At 42.8% G+C, this 25514-nt stretch overlaps 1 protein-coding gene across 1 annotated transcript; it reads right to left on the minus strand.

Annotated features, from left to right (window-relative positions):
* Positions 1-145: 145 nt before the first annotated feature.
* CMTR1 (cap methyltransferase 1) lies at positions 146-25442 on the minus strand. Its single transcript, XM_018085153.1, has 23 exons — positions 25303-25442; positions 21732-21874; positions 19510-19668; positions 19020-19112; positions 18219-18290; positions 16326-16420; positions 16149-16221; positions 15772-15970; positions 14901-15019; positions 14552-14648; positions 13171-13303; positions 11792-11971; positions 11324-11380; positions 10290-10347; positions 9586-9654; positions 9279-9410; positions 8658-8780; positions 7857-7948; positions 7167-7235; positions 5734-5781; positions 5043-5155; positions 4389-4497; positions 146-2631 (listed from the first exon to the last, which is right to left on the minus strand). The coding sequence occupies exons 1-23, from the start codon at positions 25430-25432 to the stop codon at positions 2499-2501; spliced, it is 2496 nt and encodes an 831-aa protein (XP_017940642.1). The 5' UTR covers positions 25433-25442; the 3' UTR covers positions 146-2498.
* Between the last annotated feature and the right edge of the window lie 72 nt (positions 25443-25514).

A 25514-nucleotide genomic window follows, 5' to 3' on the forward strand; every position in this document is an offset into this window, starting at 1 on the left:
GCCCTCAGCATGCTCTAACTTGGCAGAAAGCCTTTAGAAGGGACTGCCTTGAAAATTTAACTCTGCAAGGCATATCTCTGTCGCCACACTGACACACACTGCTGGCCAGAATTTTGTGGGGAAGCAAAGTAAACAAGCACTCCTGTGAACTAAAGGGGCTGTATTGGTAATAGAGACAATGAAAGCAGAGAAATCAACACAAAATGATACAAAGCCTAATAATACATTGTGCAATTAACATACATAACATTCCCTTCAGCAAGACCTTACTCACCCACCCCTTCCCAACATAATCCCTCAGCAGGGAAGCAAGTAGCACGGTGGCTCAAGCTTGCCTTCTTGAAGGGAGATTTGGAATCAAGGTTCAGTGCATCAAAAATAAAATTAAAAGCAAATTTAAATGAGGAGCTGGAGACAACTGAGTAAACAAAGTATCTGTTCATAAAAGCTAGTCTGCAGGCTGACCAGGCATTCTTGTACCCTCAGAGGCCTACACTCACCCTAGTGTCCCTCTTAGTCACCCCTCTGTCTGCCAGCCTGCAGAAGTCAAAGCCCTGAGTGGAGGGTACAACACTCAGGGAAGGAGCCTGGCAGAGGGAGCAGCATGCTCTGCTGGCACTGGAACAGCCTCAAGGCAGTCTGCACAAGTGCCAGAACTCAATTACTGGTTGGTTTAAAAAGCCAACTGTACACAGGCCTGGACACCACACAGTTGGAGGTGCTTCACTGCCCAGTGGGAGAGATTCCTCCTTGTTCCTTGGGGAAGTGCTTGTGCCAAGACAAAAGGTACCAGTGAAGCACTTTCGTTCTTCTGGAGGAAGGGCCACCACTTGCTTGATACATGTTTTACTGATGTTTGAGAGCAGAGGGGGGTCTCCAGGTCAGCAAGAGGAAGCATTAACAGCCTGCAGTCCTTCAACTGCTTTGATAGACCTGTATCTAAGTGAAAATTTCTGTTTGCTACACAAGCTTGTTCAAATCATAAGTATGCTTGTGGAGAAAAAAACCTATCTAATAACTGCTATAGATTCTAGAACTATAGCTTTCCTTAAGGCACACTTCAGACCTAAATCAGTTTTCTCCCTACTGCCAATCTGTGTTTAAAAACAAGAACAAACAAAACAAAACAAAAGAAACAAAACACCAAACAAAAAGGGCAATTTTGCTGCTTGGTCAAAAGCATTCAATTATGTGTTATCTTCTGATTTACGTGGAAGACCTGGCGAAGTGCCATGGAAGCCAGAAGTGAAGGTAAAACATGCAACAGAAGCCAACTTTGAGCCTGGCACAGAAGTGCATGGAGAAGTCTGGACAGAAATACCATGCTGAGAGTTTCACAGCTCTATGCCTTCACCCCAGATGCAGTTCCACAGCCAAATGAGATACAAAGGGTTTTGAAGCCACTTTGACATTTAAAAAGGAAAGTCTGGTTACCTTGCCAGGGGGTACAGTCAGGGGACAGGATTTCTTCCAATTAACCAACATGGTCAAAGTCAAGATCCCTTTTCACTGAAGCCCTGGGTCTTTTTAATTAAGTCAGGCATCCCCATAATTTCTTCCAAAGACTCCAGCATCCCAGCCTTCCAGTGTCTTCCCTCCCATATCAGCTTTTCTCCCTGAAGACTTGGGTAATGGTGTTGAGTACCCAGAACCAAAGCACCTTGGTCTCAGAAGTACCATGAGGCACGTACGCCAACCATGGTACATGTTCACAAATTAACCCTAGGCTGCTGATTTGGGATCAGTCACTAACCTAGAGAGGGGAAATCCTTGTCACAGCAGGTTCTAGAGGTCTGAGAAAGCCCTGGCACTGAGCACTTCAGATCTGTGCCAGGAGCTCTACTCATCATCTGCACTGGCATTTGTCCAACAGGATACCATCATGTAAGAATTGCCAGGCCAACTGAGTGCCTTGATAAACAGAAGTGTTGGAGACAACAAGGACACATAACTTGTGTCCCACAGCTAGCATTCCCCAAGGAGTTAACACCCTCCAGTGGGTAGTGTAGGCCTTTGACAAGGCCAAGGAGACATAGCTGCCAGGAACAATGCAGGGCTGCTTCAACGTGCAGTTGCCAAGCTCTGCCATCAAAACATCTCTGCTCCTTCCCATACTGCCAGAGAAGCACAAGCTTGGAAAGTTCTGGCACACACAGAGCTCCACAAACCTTGCTGAATGTTTGAGCAGGAGCAAAGAAAGCTGCCAGCCCCTTGGCCTCATGCATGCAGTAGGGCAGGACAAAAGGGCATTAGGCCTTGGCTCCAGGAGTCACCATGGGTACTCCAGCAGCAGGTGCTACCTGGGCTGTATGCTATATACACTGCCAAGGTAGGGCCTCATCCTGTGCCTTCTGCATACCACCCCCTTGTTCGATCACCTCCAGGAAATCAGCTCTGGAGAAGACCAGGATAGAAGTTGTGGAGCCTCCCCAGTCTCATCAGTCCCTGAAGAATCCAAGCTGGGCTCAGACTCCCCCTGCACCCTCAAGGGAGCAGGGTTAGGGGTAGTGCGCTTGGATGAAAGACAGGACAGTCTCTTTTGACAGCTTCTCTGGATCTTGTCTTTTCTGAGAGTCGTGCACTTTGACACCTTCCCCCCACTCCCAGAAGAGGCGGCTGTAATGGCAGATGCTGTGGGCAGAGAGAAGAGAAAGATTAGTTTGGCAGGGGAGGGAAGGGAAAACACTTTCATCCTATCCAGAAACAGCTGCCCTTACAATGGGAGCCACAGATAAATACTCTTAACAAGTGCCTTAGAAAAGACTGGTGCATTCATTCACCTTACAAACTCTACAGCTCCCAAAGTACAGCAACTGCCAAGCCTGAAAGATTTCCACAAAAACAGACTTCTTAATTTTAGCTTCACTTGAATTCACTTCAGTATTTGCTGGAAGGAGTCAGGACATTAGGGAAAAAAACCTACCTCCCCCCATGTTTTTCAGAGAATGAAACTGTCATTGCAGGCAATGGAAAGGCCTTAATGAAGAATTTAGAAAGCCTGCCAGGAGCAACAACCTAATCACTCACCACAAACCTACTATAATCAGTAATAGCTGTCCTATGGAGCTTTGCAAACAAACAGCACTTCCCACTTTAGCGAAAGCAGCTAGGATCATCCCCTTCCCCCTCGTGTGAAATAACACAGTTCAGCTTGGCTGCTGACAGTTCTAGTCCTACAGCCATCTCCCACTCCACCCATCAAGCACAGCCCTCCCTCACTGCATCAACATAGTCCCAGCCATAATGAAATCAGAGCTGCTAATTACTGCCAACACAGCAGCCTTTAGATTTGTACAATTACTGACACTTAATATTCATAGCTTATTTAGTGCTTCTGTTCTAACAAAGCAGTACTAGCACAGCGACAAGAGCACATGTCAATGGCTAATTATAGACATTAGTACTCACTAACCACAACACAAACACCACACATCCCTTCTGGAGTCCCACACAAGCACTCCCTCCACCTCTTCAGCCATTCCTGCAGGTTCCTGCTGGTCTATTTCCAGTACAAAGGCAGAACTAAACCCATCCTCACACATAGAGGGAAAAGGCATCATGTGCCTCTGCTTTTTAAGCCTGTTTTCCATTCACCCCACTAAGGAAAGCTTCAGGATTCTTGAGACCACTGCTGTAAGGTAGGTAAGGAGATTCATAGGGAGTAAATCAGGAGTCCTATTTCACACCAAGCTCTTGCTCAGAGGCACAGTCTTGGGTAACTGGTAGAGAGCATCTGTTGAGACTACCTGAGGGCAGGGTGTACAGAACATCTCCACTCATGTGGAGTGTCTGAGGTGTCACAGACAGATTTGCTGTATTTAAGTAATGGCCTTAGCCTAGTAGTCAGATGGGGTTCAAGAGCCAGTGTTAATGTCCCATGGCAAGCTACTCCTTTTTTTCCCAAGGAGTTACTGCTTTTCTCTCCCTCTCTCTCTCTCGCCCCACCTTAAGAAAGCTCCCAGTTTCCCACAGCTTATTCCAGAGCCTGGACTAAATGAACTGGGATTTGCTTTTAAATTAGCAACTTCCAACCAAGCACGTTAAAATACAGCAATACAGCAAACTACAGTTGCTGGGCTCAATTTCTACTTCCCTGTGTGCAGGAGGCTCAGTAACCTGTACTCTGCTGCAGACGGGAAAACAAAGTTGTGAGACGTTTGTTATTCATAGCCATTAATCACAAAATCCAGGATTCCAGATCGGCAGTTTCCTGAAGGTCTGAGAAGATATCAGCTCCTGCAGCACACCCTGCTGGTGACCAAGCTGCACTTGCACTGCAAGAACACAGCACTCCTGAATTCCCTTCCAAATATCCAGGCACACACACACACACACACACACAGACACTCAGCTTTCCTTCCACAGCCTCAGCTCTGGCTCATACTCACTGAAAGGGTGCAATGGCTTCAGAAGGGAGGCTGTATGTCGCTACATTGGTCATTTTGTTGAAAAAGAATTTCCTCTTGAAGTTTTTGCTATATGCCATTGTCCAGGGATCTAGTAAAAGTCACAGGGATCAGACAGAAAATGAAAGGGAGGAAAAAAATCACAGTATAAATACACATACAGTATCAGCAAGAAGGAAGAATCTGTAAGAATAATTGTGATCTTTCTGTTACTCCTTTTTCCTTTCCTCCCCCCAGGGTGTCCTGCTTCCCAAGCTGTTCTCTATTCACTGAGAAAAATCCCTTCTCCCTGCATTTAAAAGTTGACATTCCAAATTGGATATTTCCATGTACCATGACTCTAGAAAACATCTTGATGAAAACTTCTCTCACTAAAAAAAATAATCAGTCATGTAAATAAGTGGAATTACCCACACAATAGCTAATCAACCCACAACAGAAAAACCTATCATATAAATATACCCTAACCCTTATCCAAATCCAAGCTACCCTCATTACATGCAAACAGTAATCTCTAGCCATTGGAATAGTCCCAATAATTTTCTACCAAGTTACAACAGGAACAAGCCTGGTGAATACTTTTTAGTTGGAGAAGTAAAGAAAAGCTGAGTAAGAGTGAGGACTGTCTCTTCCTACCATTCATAGTCCGTACGATGTAGAGTCCTGTGGGCACAAAGTGCCGGTCATCTCGGCCAGTGTAGGACAGCCGGGGCATTCCCCCTGAACTCTTGATGACTTTCATCTCTAACCTAAATGTTGAGAGAAGGCAGTGATAGAGGTTGCCTGTTTCTTCCCCTACCACTCTCTTGCACACAATGCACCACTTGCACACCCTCTCTAGAGAGTCACAGTGTGACCTGACAGCACTGCACAGGACAGGACAAAATCATCACACCCTGGAGAATTCAGTCTCTTGCCTTCCCACACAGGGCTAGAGAAATCAGCCAGACCTGCCTAGGTCAGGTTGCAAATTGAGTGTTGGGATGAAGAATTTGTAATGAACTACCATAATTAATCCAAATACGGTTCCCAATTCAGGTATGAACTCTTGATCTTTCAAGTCAGTGAGAATCCACTGATACTGCTGCACACAAATTCCAGCACTGTTGCTACTCCAGCTGTTTTAAAGTACCCTGATCACATCTACAGCATTAGAATGCAGCAGAATGATGCTCTGAGGCAGCAGCATCTCAGGAACAGCAGCTATCAGCTGAATGAGCTCTAACAGCTCTTGGTCCAGGACTCCTCTAGCACAGATGAGCATGTCCCTTCAATTCCTGTGCACCACTGGCTGATAACCTTAGTTTCATTTGCACTAGTTGCTTACCTCACAAAAATCTTCTCCATTTCCTCCAATCTGTACACTTCCTTCACCCTGAGAGGAAAAGACAAAAGCATGATTTTAAAAAAAAAATTAACATTTTTTTTTCCTGTTCCAGCTACAGGGAGCAGACAAATGGTTGATTTTGTATAGCATGAGGTAGTCAGGCACGACTGAGGTTCACCCTTCTCCTCAATCTTACGCTTCAGTGGCTAATTTTTCCTGGCTTGAGAAAACCTGACACCTGCATGCTCATGGCTGGGTTGCTATAAGCAGCATATGAGCATCCTTGCTGCTAAGGAAGCTGTGTGTTTGTACTTCAGGTTGAGTATAAAGAAGAGTTAGAACAGTGAAAGTCAGGTGCTTTTGTTTTCCCATCAGATAAATTCACCAAGATCAGTCTCAGGCAGCTTCTGGGCTCACAGTATTAAACAACCTGATCTTCACTGTTATTATCCTCAAGGATGCCACAGACTCCTTAATTACCATGAGGTACAAACAGTTTTGGTTTGCTTTTTTTTTTAAATCAGTAAAGATGATTTTGAGTCATCATTCCATCATTACAAACTGGTTTTGTCATTCTGAAATACAGAAAAACAATCATTAAGTTTCAAAAGCACTGCCTCTAATCTGACACCCCAACCACCCATTTCCCAAATACTCCTACAAGCATCAGGCTTTGAAGAGCATAGCTGGAACACCTTTAACACCTTTCACAAGAACAGCAAAGGACCCCTCTACAACCCATTTCCACAGCTCTCCTTCTCACTTCTCTTTCAGCCCTCCCCAACACTTTAAGCTCCTCCAAATACTACAAATGTCTGTCTTGAGTCTGAGACCCCACTCATTATCTTTCATTAAGCTACCAAAAAGAACATTCTCTTTCCCTGCCTCCAGATTCTTTCCTAATATTGCTGCACTTCTAGCTTCTGTAAGAGAAGCTGTTTTGTTTACAATACCTATCTGATGCCCAGCACAGCAATGCTCTTATGCTCTACCACAGCAGAATCAATGAAATGGAAGGTCAGGATACAATCAAAGCTGAAGCCCATTGTCAGGAACTTTCTTGGGATTGTAACTAAAGCCTTGTCCTGCTAAATGCTGGTCAGTACTTCATCTACTAGCAGAGTCAGCATAGAATTCTTTGCAACAACTAAGCTAACTGGGTGCTAGACCTACTATTGCACATATCTGAAAACAGCACCAGCCAATCCACCTACAAGGAAAATATGACTGTTCGACATTTGAAATGAGGGCACAACTTCTCCTCTAACAATATTTACCTTAGATATTTAAAGAGCTTTTAGCCTCTTTCCAAAGAATATAAACAGAACTATGAATGTCAGTTTGAAATTTAACTCCCCTTCAGCTCCTTATCTTCATCCTCCAACACACTGACACCAAAGCATGCCAGGCTGAGGTAAGGAGTCGTCACTCACCGGATGGGGTTCATATCTGGTCGACTTGGTTTAGAAACAGCTTTAACAAACTTCTCCGCCAGCCGAATCCTGAATGAAAATGGAAGGAGAACCCAGCAATTTAATGAGATCTTTGGCACAGTGGATAGGTAACAGTTTCAGCAGAATAACTGACTAGACACATGCAGATTGCCTCCACTGCCAGCCAAATGGGTCTGAGCAAGACTTTTTTCACCCCACACTCCCAGTTCAGTGCCCAGTGATACTGGCTATTATCCATTAGGAATGAGTCACCATAGTTTACTCCACAGGCCCACACACTGTTGAATGCATTGATACATCAGCAGGATAGTAGGACTAGCAGAGACATCAAGTCCCTAAGGAAACAGAGGGGCTTGTTCCTTCTCCCTCAGCCAGTTATCAGCTATGCTCATTCATATTCCCAGAATACTCAGTTTACCCCAGCTGTGGCTGGCACAAGACAGACTAAGGAAGGAGCTAAACCTGCTCTCATACACAGAGAAGATACAGCTGGAAAAGGCTATAAGCACTTCACGTCAGAGCAGCTTCATTCACAGTTCATCTTTATAGCACTGTTTCAGCTGAATGCACTTGTCTCCCTGTGCTCAGCATTTTGCTTTTTGGGTGAACACTGTTTCCCAGTCACTCCTACTCAAGTACAGAAAAAAAGCTTCTCCAGATCCCACATACCTCTGGTTGAAATGCTGTGTTCGAACATCATTGCCATTCAGCACCAAGACATCAAGGATGTGGATGGCACTGATTTTTCGCTGGGCTTTCCCCTAAGGAGGGCAATACAGAGATTTACTACTCAGACTGGTGATATTTCAGCTTTGATATACAGCTCATTTTTTGATAGGAAATCACTCTTTTCTATCAAGAAAGCACCTTTCCCAGATATTAGAAGCACACAGATTTCCTGCTGCCCATTATACAGTAACATGCCATCATCCAAGAACTGGTATATCTTAAATATCCAGTTCAGTCTAAGGGGAGGGAGAGAGGGCGGTACCACAGCTGCCATCACCAGCTCTCTGTGCTTATCAGGTACCCACAAAGCCCAGTGCACTATAGCATCCTCATCTGAGGTACCAGAGGACAGGCAAAGTCCCAGGCAGTTGAGAGTTTTCGCCTTACACTGTGAACATACCACAAGAATCTTTTCCTCGCAGCCTGCAATCACTACTGAGCAGTTATGTACCCAAAGAGCCACAGACACACGAAGTCATGTTGCCAATGCCATATGCTGCTCTACATGGAACAGCAACGTCAGGTCCAAAGTGTTTGCAAAACAATGTTAAAAGTTCATATCTCTAGCACTGGACAGAAAGAAGAAACTTCATCCAATATAGTTACTCTAAAGATCATATACCAAAAAAAACTTTGGACCCGGCACAGATGGAACAATTACTCCGCAGTATCTTACAGAGAATAGGCAAAACTCCTCTTTGTATTTGCAGCCACTTGGTAAGCGAGAGAATAGGCTCCTACCTCTCCTTTCAGCTCATGAACAATCTCCACAGACAGAAGAGTATCTCGTGGCAGCTCAGTTTTCAAATCCAGCTTTGTCCAGCGATCTGACTGGCGACCACCCCAGGTGTAGATCTGTGATTTCTGTGTGTAGAAGGCAGAGTCAAACTCAGCCAAAGCTTCATGAGGGCAGGGGTGGAGGAGAGACCTCTGGCTAACTGCAGAGCAGCCCTCAGAGAATCTTTTTGTCCTAAGCTGTCACAGGCAGTTTCTTTGTCAGAAGTTTTAAGGAAGAACTTTAATCTCTACAGCAAAGGAACAAAAACACTGATTCTAATCTGCCAGTGACTTTTCATACCTGCATAAAGAACCAGAAATAGAACACCTTTAAAAGAACAGCAAAGATAATTAGAGACACTAGCAGGAGTGCAGGTCTCTGTGTAGGCTGAGATTACAAAAACAGAGTTAATAAGTGTGAAAAGCAGTGACGTCAGGAGAAAGAAATATAACTGGCAGTCTCAGACGCTGCTGATGGGATTCTTTTAAGCATCTGAGCACAGGAAAGGTTGGGCTGAAACTGCAAGGCAGAATAATACCATTTAAATGAACCAGCAAAACTTCCAGACTGTCCTTAGCACTTACCCCTAAGCCCAAGAGGAACTTCTGCTCGCTTCCAGATACCATACACCGGTAATCTAACACTTGGCGAATTTTCTCCAGCGTGCTGGAATTCAGAGGAGTGGGTTTGTAACTGAAGGTATCAATGTCTGTGCCCTAAAGAACGAAGTATGGAAAAGGCAAATTAGATATATTACATCAACAGGTAGGTAAACACAACTTCTACATGAAACGATAATCCAGAACTAGCTTCTTCATCTCTTAATTCCAATGGGAAAGAAGTTAAATTAGTATGAAAGGACTCAAAACTAGCTTATGGTCAAGGTCTCACCTGGATCAGCTCAAAGAACTTGGACTTGGGATCTGAAGATGAAGGAGCAACACGAGCCTTATCAGGAATCTGAAAGCAAATCCAAACAACTGATGGTAAGCATTATTCTTTGGCACATTCATAGGAACATTTCTTGTTTCAATACATGACAGAACATCCAGCCCCCAAAACTCCTGCTCTTGAGATTCCAGTTGAAGAGACATCATATGGCATCTAAAAGGTCTCATGTTTGCAAATTTAATGTAGGCATACCACATCTCCCAGAAACCAACAGGTAACTTCAGAAAGATATAGCCTAAACCTTTGATTTCATGCATGTTTTGATGAAATACACTTTCACTGAAGACATACAATTAGCCTGTGAAACTGGCTCCACCACAGTCAACAGCTCGGGAAACAGAAACTGCAGACTCATAAAACAAGACCTTTTGGAGAGCTCTGCTGCTTGAGATCCAGGTGCTGAGTTCACTCCACGTACAATGAAATATTCTGAACTGCAGCAAAGGAGCCTGCCTGGTTAAGCCATACACAATAAATCAGGGACATCCTGTTTCATTACATAAACAGCTTGGAATGGCCTCCGACTTTCCTACAAGACAATATATTAAACCTCTGGCTAAAAGTCTTGTCTGTACTGCAGCTCCACTCCTGTTTCACCACAGCAAGGACACTTGCACAAGTGCCCTGCTTGACAGCTCACTTACCCCCCATAGCTGGAGACACTCCTTCCGTATTTCAGCCTGCCGTGGCTCAATCAGTGTCCTAAAGAAAGACAGCAGACTGTTGAGATGGTGAAACCTCCTTGATCTTGCAGCCTTACATATCCCAGCCCTATAGCAGTTGGATCTTTCAGCCTCTGGCTTGGGAATGACAAACATGCGCTGCTCCACAACAGATTATACAAAAGAGGAATGATGCCTTCCTTCCCCACCCTCCACCCACTTCCAGTCCCTGTGCTTAGCTTTATTTCATGGCCTGCACTGCTGATTAGCAGCTACCACTCCGTTCCATGAAAGTACCACTGGGTATAAATATTTTCAAGAAGTTATGTATTAGTATGAACTTATGTGAATCTCTAAGAGCTGGGTATACAACCCTACTTAAGAATAGCAGTGAAAACCTGCTAAAGGCCACACAAAAAACAGTGTCAATGTTAGGATTAACTCTTGGATAACTCCTAATTACCAAACTCACTCAACTTTCTACCATATATTATCTCTCAATAACACTGGAACAGAAAAGTCATGGCAGGAAAACACTGCAATGGCTTTAGTTTTATGCAAGAAATTAACTTCATAAACTTTAAGTAATTCTAGGTATGTAAGTTAAATGCTTTCAATTGCCCCTGGAAAATGAACAGCTATGAACCACACCCAACTTAGATGGCTACTGTTGAATTGAACATACCAGCTGGGAGTTACTTTTCTGCTTTTACACTCCTGCTAAGAAGCAAGCTCACTTATGGTAACTGGAAATCATGCAATGCATAGAAGAAGCCTTCTCAACAAGGGTGATAACAGACCATCAATTTTCAGGACTCCTCCAGCCACCCACACGTTTCTGCAAATAACTCAGGCAGAGACACAAACTGAGCTACCTAAAAGCACTATTCACTTTCCTGGCTCCAAAGACCAAGACAAGTACCAGCTCAAATCAAGAGCATATTAAAGAAGGGCCAAGCAATTAATTCATAGTGGGTTAATTCCATCCTCGCAAAAAGCCAGAGGAATATACTCACGTGTCTTGAACAAAAGCACGAATTTTGGCTAGTGCCTTTATCTGAACTTTGCAGTGGCTAAAAGAGAAGAAAAGTTTCAGTCAGAGAGCAAGTTATCACCACCAAGATTGTTCTATTGTTCAAAACAAGAAAGAGTGCTGGGACAATAGGGGGAAGCCAGTCTGATCCTCAGAGCAGTGAGGGGTCTTTACCAACGTGATTCAAACTGACAGGAAGACCACTGGAATGAATTAGGCACTACCCTTCTACCTTTTCTACAGAGTACTCAGAGGCCAAACAGTCACTAACATTAATACAGCATTTCTGTCTGCACAGAGTCCCTCTGCTCTGCTCAGCCCCTCAGGGAGCAAAAGCAGAGCAGTGCAGCAGCATCAACAAGTATCTCTGCGAGCACAAGAAGTTACAGCTGAAAGCCATGCCGGTTAACCTGCCTAGAGCCAGCAGCTCTCATCACCCACAGGCACTCACTTTTCATTGGACTGGACGATGTAATTGTAGAAATCCTGGTTGTCTTTGATCACTTTCAGTGGGACAATAAGATTCACATCCACGTCAGAGTTGCGCAGCTGGTTGAGCCTGATGTTCACTGTGAAGAGGTAGTCCCGCACGTCATCAATCCCTGACTTCAATCCTTTGCAAATCACATACCTGCAGAGCAAGGCAGCGACATCATGTAGGTACAGTTCTTCCACAGAGCCAACTTTTCTGCCACACTCCCGCTATAAGGACAGTTTCCCAAATTCTAAGAATTCCTTCCTCCTGGATATCTCCAGGAAGGTGCAATCTCACCTATCACAAAATCATGATGTTTTCTATGCACTGGAAAGACTGGGAAATGCAACCTTATGCACAACACCCACAGATCTCCCTCAAGTAGTAAATCAATTCTGCTAAACTTGACAGGTACAAAGAAAAATACATATATCATAGAATGGTTTGCGTTGGAAGGGACCTTAAAGATCACCTAGTTCCAACCCCACTGCCATGGGTAGGGACACCTTCCACTAGATCAGGCTGCTTAAAGCCCCATCCAACCTGGCCTTGAACACCTCCAGGGATGGGGAATCAACAACTCTGGGCAACCTGTTCAGTGCCTCACCACCCTCATAGCAAAGAGCTTCCTTCTAGCATCTAACTTAAACCTACTCTCTTTTACTTCAAATCCATTACGCTTTGTCATATCACTACATGTCCTTGTAAAACATCCCTCTCCACCTTTCTTCTAGGCTCCCTTGAGGTACTGAGAGGCCCCAGTTAGGTCCCTAAGCTGTCTCTTTTCCAGGCTGAACAATCCCAATTCTCTCAGCCTTTCCTTGTAGGAGAGGTGGTACTCCATCCCTCTAATCATCTTGGTGGCCCTCCTCTGGACTCGCTCCAGCATCCAAGGTTAATGTCCCTCCTGTGCTGAGGACCCCAGAGCTGGACGTAGTGCTCCAGGTGGGGTCTCACAAGAGCAGAGTAGAGGGGCAGAATCACCTCCCTGGACCTGTTGGTCACACTGCTTTTGATGCAGCCCAGGATACCACTGGCTTTCTGGGCTGTGAGCACATGTTGTCAGCTCACATCCAGCCTCTCATATACACTCTGGTTTCACTGAAACCGTAGTTGTTTCACACAAAACAGAATTTGTTATATATCCACTACCACAGCTTTCTTTCCATAAGGGCAATTTCACAAATATCATTTTTACCTTGTCATAATTTGCTGAACATCTAAAATGCTTCCTTCTCCAAGGCAGTTGCCAATTGAGGCACATCACAAAGCTTCCACTAGGCTTACCCGAATCCATTTATCACCGTATTTAGAGGATAGTTTCTTTAGTAGTCCTTCATGCTCAAGAATCTTACCTCTCCGAGTTAGCAGGGCGGCTTGTCACAGGTTTAAAGATGCACACTTTCTCAAAGCAACAATACAGCAGATAAACAAGTCCCACACTGAATGGAGTAAACAGGTCAAAGGTTTTGCAGACAAAATGTCCTCCTGGAAAACAAAGAGGAAGTACATCAAAACTAGCATATTATAAGAAAACAAGAAGATACCAGGCACCTCAAAAACTTTCTCTTCTGCAGAACTACTAATAGTGTTTCTGTAGAACTAAACAGCATCTAGAACACATTTATGAAGTGCACCAGCAAGGCTTAATGAAACATCTTCCCCATGTTTCTGAAGCAAAGAGAGAAAAGCATTCCCTTGACCAGAATCAAATCGATACATAGGCTGTCTCACAAGCAAACCTTCTATCTACCCCCACACTTCCCTTCCAGGCACAAGTTGTGCCCTGTGGCATGGCAGCATGCTATGCCAGGGCCCTTAATGAAAGAGGGGCTCTGGTATGTGCAACAAGGAACCTCAGGCTGGAGGAAAAGACTAAGATGTTACCTAAACAAAATAACTTGCCATCTAGAGACAAAAAGAGTCTATGTTGCCCCTCACCGTCAAACAAGATTCCCAGTTTCCCCAAGCAAAATGCAGGCAGTTTTACAGAACTATTATCTACCCAGGTAGGAAAGACTGAAAGGCTGCCCCTTTTACCATATCACATTTGAAACTACTGCTAAGCAGATCGTTGCCTCAGGTACTTCTACACACAGGGCACAAGATAAAAATGATCATTATGTTACCATTTGTCTCCTGCATCAGTGCCAAAGGCTAACTAAACTCACTGGAAGAGAGGAGGCATCCAAATCAGATACAGCTGTAACGTCTATCATTTAGCAACAATGAGGCACAGCTAAGACAAGGTGAGACATTATCTTGTTCTGATCACACAGATGGCAAATTTAAAGGAGAAGAGCCACAAGTTAGAGAAAAGGATGAACTGGATAAAGACTCTGTTCTAATCAGCTGGCATATTCAGGAAGCACCTAGTCCAGCTAGTGCCATAAAACTCAGATATACTGTCCAGTTATCACACTAGTGACCTGAGCCCAAGACAGGTACATAACCTATCAAATTAAGAGGTTTAAATTAATGCATTTTACCTCATGCTTTTAATTAAAAGCAAAATAAACACAGAAAATCTTATTTTTCTGACCAGTTCTCTTAGCTTTGTGACAACCATCTCAGGATGTATGTATACACATTCAATTCTGTGCAACTTAGCCTCAACTGCACATTATGTGTGTGAGTAATGTGCCTCAAGGCACATTAATAAAAATTGTACAGCAACCTTCCACAGTGCCACCCACACCTTAGAGAAGGAGGAAAAGATTAATGGATAAAACATACCTGTGCGGACAATGGACAGTGCTGTAAGGAACTGGCAAAGCATGAGCTGTTTGCTTAGGATTTCTTGCAGATTCTCCTGACCCTCCACCGAGAAACCCTGCAAAGCACATAGCATGCAATTAGGGTCTCCACAAATCTGCTGGTCAAGCAAAGGATTCTGCAGAGATAAATCATGGAATCATGATAACTTCTGTTTCTTCAAGGTAAAAGAACTGCTACCAGGAATTTTAATGGCAAGCCTTGAAGTATTTCACATCGTAGATACAGATACATGTCAAATACCCTACTATATGCAGACTGAGGTATCAGTTTTGGTCCTTAGTGCAGGAAGAAAAAGAAAATGACCAACCCCATCAGCCATTAAGAAATGCACTCCCTTGTGATCAGTGTTGTCCAAAACAAAATTCTGGAAAGCAGTAATGTTCTCTGATCGAGTGATGTCTCCATCTCCATCAATCCCTCCCTCTCCTAAGGGGAAAAAGGAGATGATCACTAACATGTTTGCAACCACAAACTGAAGATCAGTATGCGCAGATGATCTACTGTACTCAGGCAACATTTAGTCAGAAATTACAACACCCTGATAGGCCAATAAACATTAACACATTTGCTTGTTTTCAACCAAAGATGCTTTTTAATTTATGAAAATGATTCAGATTGTGTGGTCAGGCCAAAATGAAGCCATATAATAACCATGCTCAAATGATGAGTAGTACATTAGCCTCAAGGCAACATAATATTCTCATCCAAGTAGGAAAGACACATAGCTGAACCTACTAAATATGTAAGATTCAACCTCACTACACTGCTCACCTATTAAAAACATGTTATTACAGATATAAAATTATTTACCTTGTGCATTTGCAACCTTCTAATAAAAAGTCCAATCATTCCAAACAAACACAATACTCATTTCCAAACACAATATAACCTGGACTTTAAAAAAGCAACCACAAAAAACCCCTGTGAACAAGTTTATAAAGCAAGTAGGGAAAGGGAAATAAGTGCAAAAATATGACTTGCTATGCAAGTTCACCAATTTCAACCCCTTTCCCTGATGGTCGCCCCCTTCTACTTCGAAAACTTGTTCCCTAGATTTCTCCTAGATCCCCATGCTGGTATCAATACAGCCCTGCTACTAATGCAGAGTATAAGCAAAAACATCAGATTTTGCAGTATAGGCAAAAACATCAGATAACACTCATGCACACACTACATACCATAATAAGGTTCAAAGAGCTCACTGGAAGCAGAATAAAAATCCTCCAGTTTAAAATCATTAGGTCCTTTCAAGGTCATGCCAAATCCTTTTGCATGCCACTTCCGCCTCCATAAGACATATTCAGAGAAGCCTCCAGGACCAGCACACACATCAGCAAAGTAGAGCAGCTCTGCATCATACTCCTTTATCAAAGGCACCTGCAAGAGGAAATTGAGGAAATTCTACCAACTCATAACAGATACACCATAAACTGCACTACTCAGAGAAGTCTTTCAAGCACCTGTTTTGCCAGCTAGTATCCTACAGATTCTTCTTTGTTCCCACCTTCTAAATTCTCTGAGAAAGCACTGCTGTTTGAAAGCCAGAGGCACTCACCCCATTGTAGTCCTTAGGGTTTGTAAACATGTAGTCAAAGACATGGTCCATATTTGCCATCTTCATTGCAGCCCTGCGAACATATAAATAGGGCCCTTGTAAGTTTCATCCTTGGCTCCCACAGCTGAAAGTGGACATAAATGGCAAAGGGACTACACTACCAAAGGTTCTACAAACCTGTTCAGAAAGAAAGCTCCACGGATCATCTCATAGGGGTTAGACCTTGTTCGAGCTCGACGCATTTCTTCTCCATCCAGCTCATCAAATACACTCTGCACAAACAGAAACAAAGTTCAGCTTGATGCCTTAAGCCCCTAATGGTTTTTTTATTTTTCTAATACTGGTAAGCCTTATAAGTTTTATAAGTAGATTTTAAAAGCAGCAACCCTTCATCCCTTGTCCCTTTCCCTCTAGCACCCTTAGTTTACACATTCCTTAACCCTCTTACCCCATTCTATGCTCCCTATATCACCCCTACCCCCGAATACAGCAGAAATGTTTAGTCTTTTGTCAAGACAAGGCCTAGATTGTTTGGAGAATGCTTGTACCTTGGTCTAAACCACAGAACACGGTCAAAAACCGGGTGACTATGTACCCTTTGTGCTCTGATGAAGATGGGATGAACAGAGGGTCCCGAAATACACCCCAGACCCATTTTCAGGGGGTGGACCCAGGGCAGTCCAGAGTAAAGGCCACAAGGTGGACACATCTGGGATTGGATGGATGGTATTATAAAATGTAACATCTCAGGCATGGCCGGCGAGCGTCTTGTAACATCTTTGCCTTGGCATAATAAACCCTTTCTCATCTCACCCCTAATTAACTGCTCTGGAGATTTTTTCAGCACCTAACTCCCACGGCAACAGCTGGACTTGGCACAGGCTGGAGGGATAGGTAGGCATGAGTATTTCCTATCCTCATATCCTCTCCTTAGACAGCAAACTCCATGCAGGGTTTGGTTCACCAATACAAAACATTTTCCATCACATAATAATATCTGCTCTTCTTCTAAGCCACCTCAGCTCTTATGCAAATTTAGCAACGCTGAAGAATTCTGTATTGACAGCTCCAGAGCCTGATAATGTGGTTAGCCACCTCAAAAGCAGTCCCAACCTAAAGTATTCTTTCACACATATACACACACTCACACTCTACCACAATTCACAAGAGCATGATAAAATCTAGGATGGAAGATGGAACACACAAGAAAGGGAGCTTATTTCCTCAGCTTATTCAAGCCTTCAGCCTTTCAGTTGGACTATTTTCAATCATTCCTGTGCTGGTTTTGGCTGAGATAATTTCCTTCACAGTAGCTAGTATGGAGATATACTTTAGATCTGTGATGGAAACAATGTTGATAATAGAGGTGGTTTTGCTATTGCTGAGCAGTACTCAAACAGCATCAAGGTCTTTTCTGCTTCTCCTGCTGCCCTATCAACGAGTGGGCTGGGGGTGCACTTTTGTGGAGTTTGGAGGGGACACAGCCAGGACAGGTGAACCCAACTGTCCAAATAGATATTCTATACCATATGGCATCATGCTCAGTATATAAAACAGGGAGAAGAAGGAGAAAGGAGGGACATTCAGAGTTATGACTTCTGTCTTCCCAAGTAACCATTACATCTAATGGGGCCCTGCTCTCCTGGAGATGGTTGAACACCCGCCTGCCCATGGGAAGCAGTAAATTAATCCCTTGTTTTGCTTTCCTTGCATTGAGTAGCTTTTGCTTTATTTGTTAAACTGTCTTTATCTCAACCCAAAAGTTCTGATTTATCTCAACCTTTCTGATTTTCTCCCTGATCCTGCTGGTGAGGGAGCGAGTGAGCAGCTGCATGAGGTTTAGCTGCCAACTGGAGTTAAACCAAGACAGTCTCTTAGAATGCTGAGGTTCAAAACAGATTGCTAAAGACACAGTAAAAACCAGGATGCTAAGTCAAACCAGTGACATGAAGGTGAAAGAGGATGTTCTGAGCACTAGCCAATCACCTAAGTTAACTACTCAATCCTCTTCAATTATTTACCACACTTACTTCCCCAAAATTTCAGTTCCTCTCTAAAAAGGGGACTCACCTTGCACTGCAGGACACTACGTAAAAGCTCTTCATTACAGAACTCTGTTTCATCTTCAATCACCATCTTCCTCTGGAACAGGACAAGAACACAGATAGCAATTAGCAAACATGGTATCAGTCAGCTCAGAATGCAGCATGTATCAGCAATGCATGAAGGCTGCCAACCACATACTAGGTTGTATTAGCAAAAGTCTGGCAATCAGGCTGAGGAATTATTCTCCTCTCTTACACATCTTAAGGCCACATGTGGAATACTGCATTCAGTTCAGCATTCCCTAGTACAACACAGACACACTGAGGCAAAACCAGGAAAAGGACCACCAAAGATGAAAAGGGTGCAGAAGCACCTGCTGTACAAGAAGAGATTGAGAGAACAGTTTGTTCAGAACAGAGAAAGGGAGATCCTACTGCTGTACTTAATGGCAGGAAACAGAAAAGACTAACATAGACTCCTAGAGATGTACAGCAATAGGACAAGAAACAATGGGCAGGAGTCACATAAAAAATATCAGTTAGCCATACAGAAATTTTCTTTTGTTGACTGAGCTATCATACACTGAAATAGATGCTCAAACAGGTTGTGAAGTTTTCATCCTTGGAGATACTCAGAACTCAACTAAACAAGGCTTTCAGCAACCTGACTTAGTTGGCTCTGCTTTAAGCAGGAAGCTGCACTAGCAGTCTCATGCGATTGCTCCCAACCTAGGCTATTCTGGAACTATTTGACATGGCAATTGTTTCAGGCTGGGTAGCCTTGCTTTGTCTTAGGTTGGTAACTACCAAGATATAAAAAAATTACCTTCCCCACAGTCATCCACTCCTTCAGCTCCTGGGCATCTGGGATCTCCGTGGTACACTCGGGACACCAGTCCACCTTCTCGTAAGCACTAGGCTGCAACCACAAGTCGCAGGAAGAGACAAAGATGTTTTCACAAGCAAAATATAAAAACAAATTGCCCCCCAAAAGTTTGCCTCCCAATCTTAGCATAAAGGGTTATGCCATGATTTTAGGGCCGACCATAGTTTTCTCCTCCTAGACTAAAATGTGTCTTACTTGTTTATTTTTAAAATTAAAAAAAAACAAAAACAAACACCTCCACCACAAAAAAACCCCCGAGTCTGACAATCAAGACAAAGCAAGAGTCTAATACTCTTAAAGTACAGTTGAGAGACACTGGAAAAGAGACAGTTGCCAAAAAAACCCACACTTGCTTTACACATCCTTTATCCCAGTTCTTGCTGAACGCAGCAACATAAATGGGAAACAGAACAAAACAAAAAGTACATACCTCTGGCTCATCCTGCCAATCAATATTGAGCTCCCCATCAAATCCTTTGAGGGTCAGCCCAAAGCCTCTCCTTCCCTTCTGATTGGAGGCCTCAACAATATCCTTCCTGCCTTGGCCATATTTTCCCAGACCTTCTCCTTCCCGGAAGCCCATCTTGGCCTATAAAGAAACCAAAGGGAACAACGCAGTGAAGCAAGTGGATTCGAGTTTATGTACTACGACTGAGGTCAGACAGGAAATGGCACATTACCCTGAAGTGACTTGAAGGCATTGAGCATTTTTAATCTCAGCTGTGGCTTTCAGGACTTAATAGTGAGTTCACTTCACTGAGGCAGGACACAAAAAAACTAGATCTGAAGAATGATGACAACAAATTACAAAAGGTTCAGTAATGTGGCAACAGCCTGCTCAGAGAAAGTAGTGAGGAGTCCGGAGCCATTCATCACAGTGTTCAGTAAGCATGGAAGGTTTGTAAAAAAAAGATGCTGGTGCAGGAAAAAATTCATGTTGTGATGATATTCTTTTTTGTGAACATACACTCACACACATTTCAAGCATCAGCTAAAACTTCACCTAATGGTCAGAGGAGGAATGCAAGACACACTGCTCCCAAAACACATCCCCATCTCTCAGGTTAAAAGAACTATGTTCATTAACTGCTAGTGTTTCTGGTTTTTCTCTTGGTAAATTATAGCAACAAGAGAATAAGAACAAAAAGCAGGGATGCATTCAATTTCACATCTTCCAGTATGCATCTAAAAGACAGTAAGTAAATAGAAGACTTAATGACTGTTTCACTTTGAATGCTATCCATATACTCCTTCCTGTGAGAAGCAACAAAAACATTGTTTATTACCAATCTGTATGAGAAACAACACAAGAATATCTGCCATGGTGTTTTCCCATTGCCTTTGCTACCTGTCTCTGAATCAGGTCTTGAATTATGTACACCAAATGTCACAGTCACCAAAACTGTTATACCAGTTTTCTGAGGACAGAATTTTGAAAATCTAGCAGCTAAGGACCATTTTACTTTTACTTACCTAATGCTGCCAAATCATTCAACCACACTTGGTATCACTTGATATCAATCTTTATATTCAAATTTACGAGGCCTTACAAACAAAAGCCTCCCAGATTTAGTAGTAAAAGCTCCTGTATTGTGGCAACTGAAAGCACACTTCTTAATTGGCTCAGGAGAGAACTCTCCAAAGACAGTCTTGCTCTAGAATCAGCAAACTGCTGCCCAGTGCCAAAAATGCACATGGACAGAGTCCGAATGACCAGCAACACAATTTAACTACAGAGAGGCACAACCAGCAACTCTCAGCCTCTGGATCCCACTGAGTTTTGGATTCAGCAAGAAAGTTCTTTTTTCATGTAGAGCTATGATCCTGCTCATCAGCAGCATTCCACCTCCTTGAGAAGCAGTATCTCCCTGTTCCCACCCCTAGTAGCAGCTAGTTCTTCCCAGCTTCTAGCAGAACACTCAACTTGTAACTTGGCATCAGGAAATAAGCATGCATCAGGAGACTCCACTCCTTTACAGCCCACTATTGCCTCAAACTCAGGAACAAGTTGCCAGATTTAGGACTACCATGATACAGAGATAGGCTACCATTTCTTAGAACTTTCTAAAAGCATTTTCTTCTTCCATGCTAACACTGTGTAATCAAGGGGTGGCTGATCACTGTCAAAGTTTAGTTGTCACAGTTATTATCTTTCACAATTCCCTGCCTTTCTGAGAAATTTCCAGCCCTACATAAAGCAGAGTGGTATGACTTGAAAGAAAAAGAAATAACTTAATTATTAAGGTAATAATACAAGAGTATACCAGCCAGCCTTCAAGACCAAACAAATTAATGTCAACCACAGAATTTGCTAGGGCCTTTCTTACAAGGCATTTTTTAGCTAAAGCAATGCAAAATAACACATGGTAGGATTTCTTTTTGAAGTTCAGCAAACTGCCTGACCCAGAGATCCTTCCCTTCTCATTCACCTCCCTGCTCTAAGGACTTGAACATGAATCAACTTTCTTTTTTAACAGATCCTCTTAAACCAAGCTCTCTCAGCCTCCCCCACCTGCTGCTAGTAGATGGCTCAAAGATGCAGAGAACCGTGCTATGAAGAGGATCAGAATCAAAATATCTTATAACAAAGTGATCCTTTCACTTTGCACTCATCAGTTCCTTATAGTTCAGTCCAAAATTATGTTGACCTACCATGAGCTTTTGGGAGACACTGTTATACATCGAGTAGCGAGATGAAGTACCCTCCACAAGAGAGTCTTGTTTGAACTCATTGCTGAAGACTGGTCTTTTTTCATCGCTCTCACTGTCAGATCCACTGCTGCTACTGGAAGACTCTGAAAAAAAATGAAAAAGTGAGAAAAGTGAGAATGAAAATAAAAATAAAATGGCAGACAGACACCTCAGTAACTACATTAAAATACAGTGTGACTCATTAAATCCTCTCAACACACACTTGGAGGACATTTCAGTATCTCAAATGTGCTATGGGAAGCACACAGGTGTAATATAAAATACCCTGTGGAACCAACACCTGGTTATCTGCTCCTTTGTCTCAAGGACCCACATAGCCTCTCTGAGCCAAAGGATTCCAGGCCCCACAAAGGGCTGGGCAAACCCCATCACAGCAGTAGAGCAGCCACAGCATAACCATGATACTACTGTGGTGTGCCTGACCTTTGCAATGATCCTGAGAAATTGAGAAGGTCCTCAGGGATTCTCTCCCAAGAATAACAACAGTTACACCTTGATGAAACATGCTGAATTTTCCTCTGTATCCTATCTAACTACAAGTGTAAATGCATCCCTAACTTAACTAAAAATCTGCATCCAGTACCCAGGCATCTACAAAATGGCCAACACTACAGAAAGAAGAGAAATTTAAACTTTGAGCACCACTACCCACTTCAGTAGCAAGGATCCACAAGTTCACTACAGCAACTGAGACAGCTTTTTACCTCTAGAGTTTACCAATACATACAAACTCAAGGAAAAGAAAAGGTCAGAAGACATCAATCTTTTTTAAAATATTCTGACAAAGGTTTGAGGATGAACTTAATAAAATCACATTGACGGGGTTGGAAGGGACCTTAAAGAATATCTAGTCCCACCCCCATTGCCATGGGTGGGAACACAACCAAGTCAGTGGTTCAATCAAGGTAATAAGTACCACCATACACTCAAAATAAACTTTTGTCACCTGAAAGTCACCTGAAACTGATGTGTCAGAGCCTTCATGGGCACTAGACAATGAAGCTCTGTCTATGCCCATTTTCACCTTTGGATCTAGTCAGGAGGAACCTCGGTCTGCATGAACTGTACAGTCCTCTCTGAGCTCTATAGTTGTGAGATGCCCAAACCTATTTGCTTTGGGCTGGATGTAACTGGGATCTGGGCAGAAATCATGGTAGTGTCATCATTTCTCTCAGCCTGCTCTGCACCAGGTGGGTGACAAGGAAAGCCCTAAAACCCAGTGAGTCCTTCCATTTCTCTTGTGGTAATATCACTATGAGGATGAAGCAATGGCACAAGTTTCCTTCTGAAATTTGCCTAGCACCTCATCAGTCATACTACAGCTAATGCTGTGGGACTGACCATACAGACCACAGGAGCAGCAATCCACAGCAAGTACAGCCACACTCTGCACTGGATCTGTGCCTCTTGAGCCTCCCTTGTTAGCCAAGCACTAGAAATCATTCTGTGTTACTTTGTACAGCTAGGAGAAGTTGATCTACAAAAGCTGCCCAGAGATAAAGCAGAAAATTGTTAGAAGAGTTGATCTTTTTCTGTGTATCACTTAAAAGGGAATTATTTAGCTTCACAGATGTGTTAAAAAAAGAGACATTATAATTACCTAAAAAGGACTGAACTTCTCTTACGTTTGTCTAATTTAAGAGAAATCAGACTATTTCTCTCTCAACTCACAGATCTCTCTGTTTTCCTGTTCTGGAAAACTGAGCATCAGTGAAGTAACAGGAAATAGCTGAAAAATTAGCAAAAAAAGGCCATTACAAAAAAAATGAAGTGAAAATGAATGACACCACCATGAAATATATGACTGTAGTTAAAAAATCCTTTCAATGCATCCTCAGAACTTGTTGCTGAACTATCAGTTTTTAACAGTCAGGACTTGTGTCCCCACATAACTACTACACTAGAGTTTTATAATATCAACCTTAGAGGCTTCCAGTTCAGAGAAGGAAGGCTACAATTCAACTTGCGTTTGCAACATTCTATACCCATCTTAATTTTCAAACATCTGTCACACATGCTACATTTCTCTTTCCTTCACAAAGTTCATAGCTAAGAACAGGCTCACAAAGGACTTTTGCTCTGGGGTCAGTTACAGCATTCTCCTTCTTCAACACACAGCTTCAATTACAGCTTTGCTACCTGCTTTTGAACTGTGTCTTATTTTCCAGAGATCCATAATGTGCCTTAAACACAATAGGCACTACATAAGTCTTAAGGAAGTCTGTTCACAACTCTTCTTGTTTTTAATATTTGCTAGGCTGTGCTCAGCTGAGATCAGTTCTTTTCCCTGAACTCCCTTCTTTACTCGGAAACCACAATGGGTGTAATGGGCTATTAAACAATTTATGCTATCTAAAACCTTGTTCTAGAACCGTATCAACTTGTTTCTTAAACACTAAGGGTCACAGCCTGTTTTGACCCATTTATGAACTCATTAATCAAAAGGGGGGAAAAAATGAAAAAAAACTTTGGTTTGAGTTGTTTAGCTCAGCCCTGAGTGCACTGAGCATTCCCTACCCCAGCTCTCATAACCTGCACCTCTGACCTCCTCACTCACCTGGGGCCTTGCCAATCAGGTACACACACAATACCCTGCAACTGCAGCTACTCACAGACCGACCCACTTATCTCCCATACACATTCCTTTCCATTTTCACCAGAGGAAGGCTTTTTCATGTGTTCAGGCCCTTCCTCACTAACACTTCAATACCACAGGAAATCCCAAGACTCAGAAGCAGCAGGCATGACTGGGAGGCAACCTGAAGTACCATCCTGAGAGAGTTTAAAGCATCCTGCAACAGTGATACCAATTGTGTGGAGCACTCGCCTCATCTTTGGTATACCGCAAGCTCCAGGTGAGAAAGCACACTCCAACAAAAAGCAGGCAATTAGTTAACTCTGAAACAGATTTTCTTTCTGAAATGAAACACCTGTGAGCTCTAACAACTCCCCTCTTTCCCCCAAAAAAATCACACTGAGCCAGCAAAAGAAATGGTGCTACAATGTAGGAGCCTAAATCAACCTGCCCCTTTGTGTTCATCTCAATTTCTCCCATCTGCAAAAATATGGTAACATTAACAATTTCTTTCTATTTTTTAAACAAAATTAAGATTGCAATGGTTCTTTATGCTACAACATCCATAACTCCTCACTACCGAGAGTCTCCAAACCAGAAATAGCTGCTGGGACTTAAAAGATCAATGCTGCTCATATATTACAAGAATCTTTATAGCTTTGGATGATGCACACGTCATCTACCTCAAACTCGATTTTCTACGTCTGAATTCATACAATTCCCAGATCAAAATGTTTACATGAGATTTTAAAAAAGCTTAAAAAAAAAAAATCACACCAATTCAAGGCTGTGAAAAGAAATAATGTAGTTTTTTTTCTAAAGAGAGAGCATCCTCTTGAAGTTCTGGCTATCAATTAGGATTTAAGAGATGTAGGTTTAACTCCTAGTTATTACTTAGATTCCCTGCAGCAACATATACCAAATCTCCAATCTTACCTTGAGTAGTATGATTACTAAATTGATTTTCATCATCTGAAGTAGAACTGAGGGTTAATCCCAAGTCTTCCAGCCTCTTCTTCTGCTTGTTTTGGGGGCTGCTAAACTCGGGTTCTGTCCTTCTCTTCATTTTTTTGCTGAAATGCTGAAAGAAGATAATCACACTTGGCAAACATTAAGCAAATTAACTTTCTGTAAAGTACAGCAGCATA

This window comes from Manacus vitellinus, unplaced genomic scaffold (genome assembly GCF_001715985.3).
Source record: "Manacus vitellinus isolate BGI_N305 unplaced genomic scaffold, ASM171598v3 scaffold_8_pilon, whole genome shotgun sequence".
In the NCBI taxonomy this organism is placed as follows: domain Eukaryota; kingdom Metazoa; phylum Chordata; class Aves; order Passeriformes; family Pipridae; genus Manacus; species Manacus vitellinus.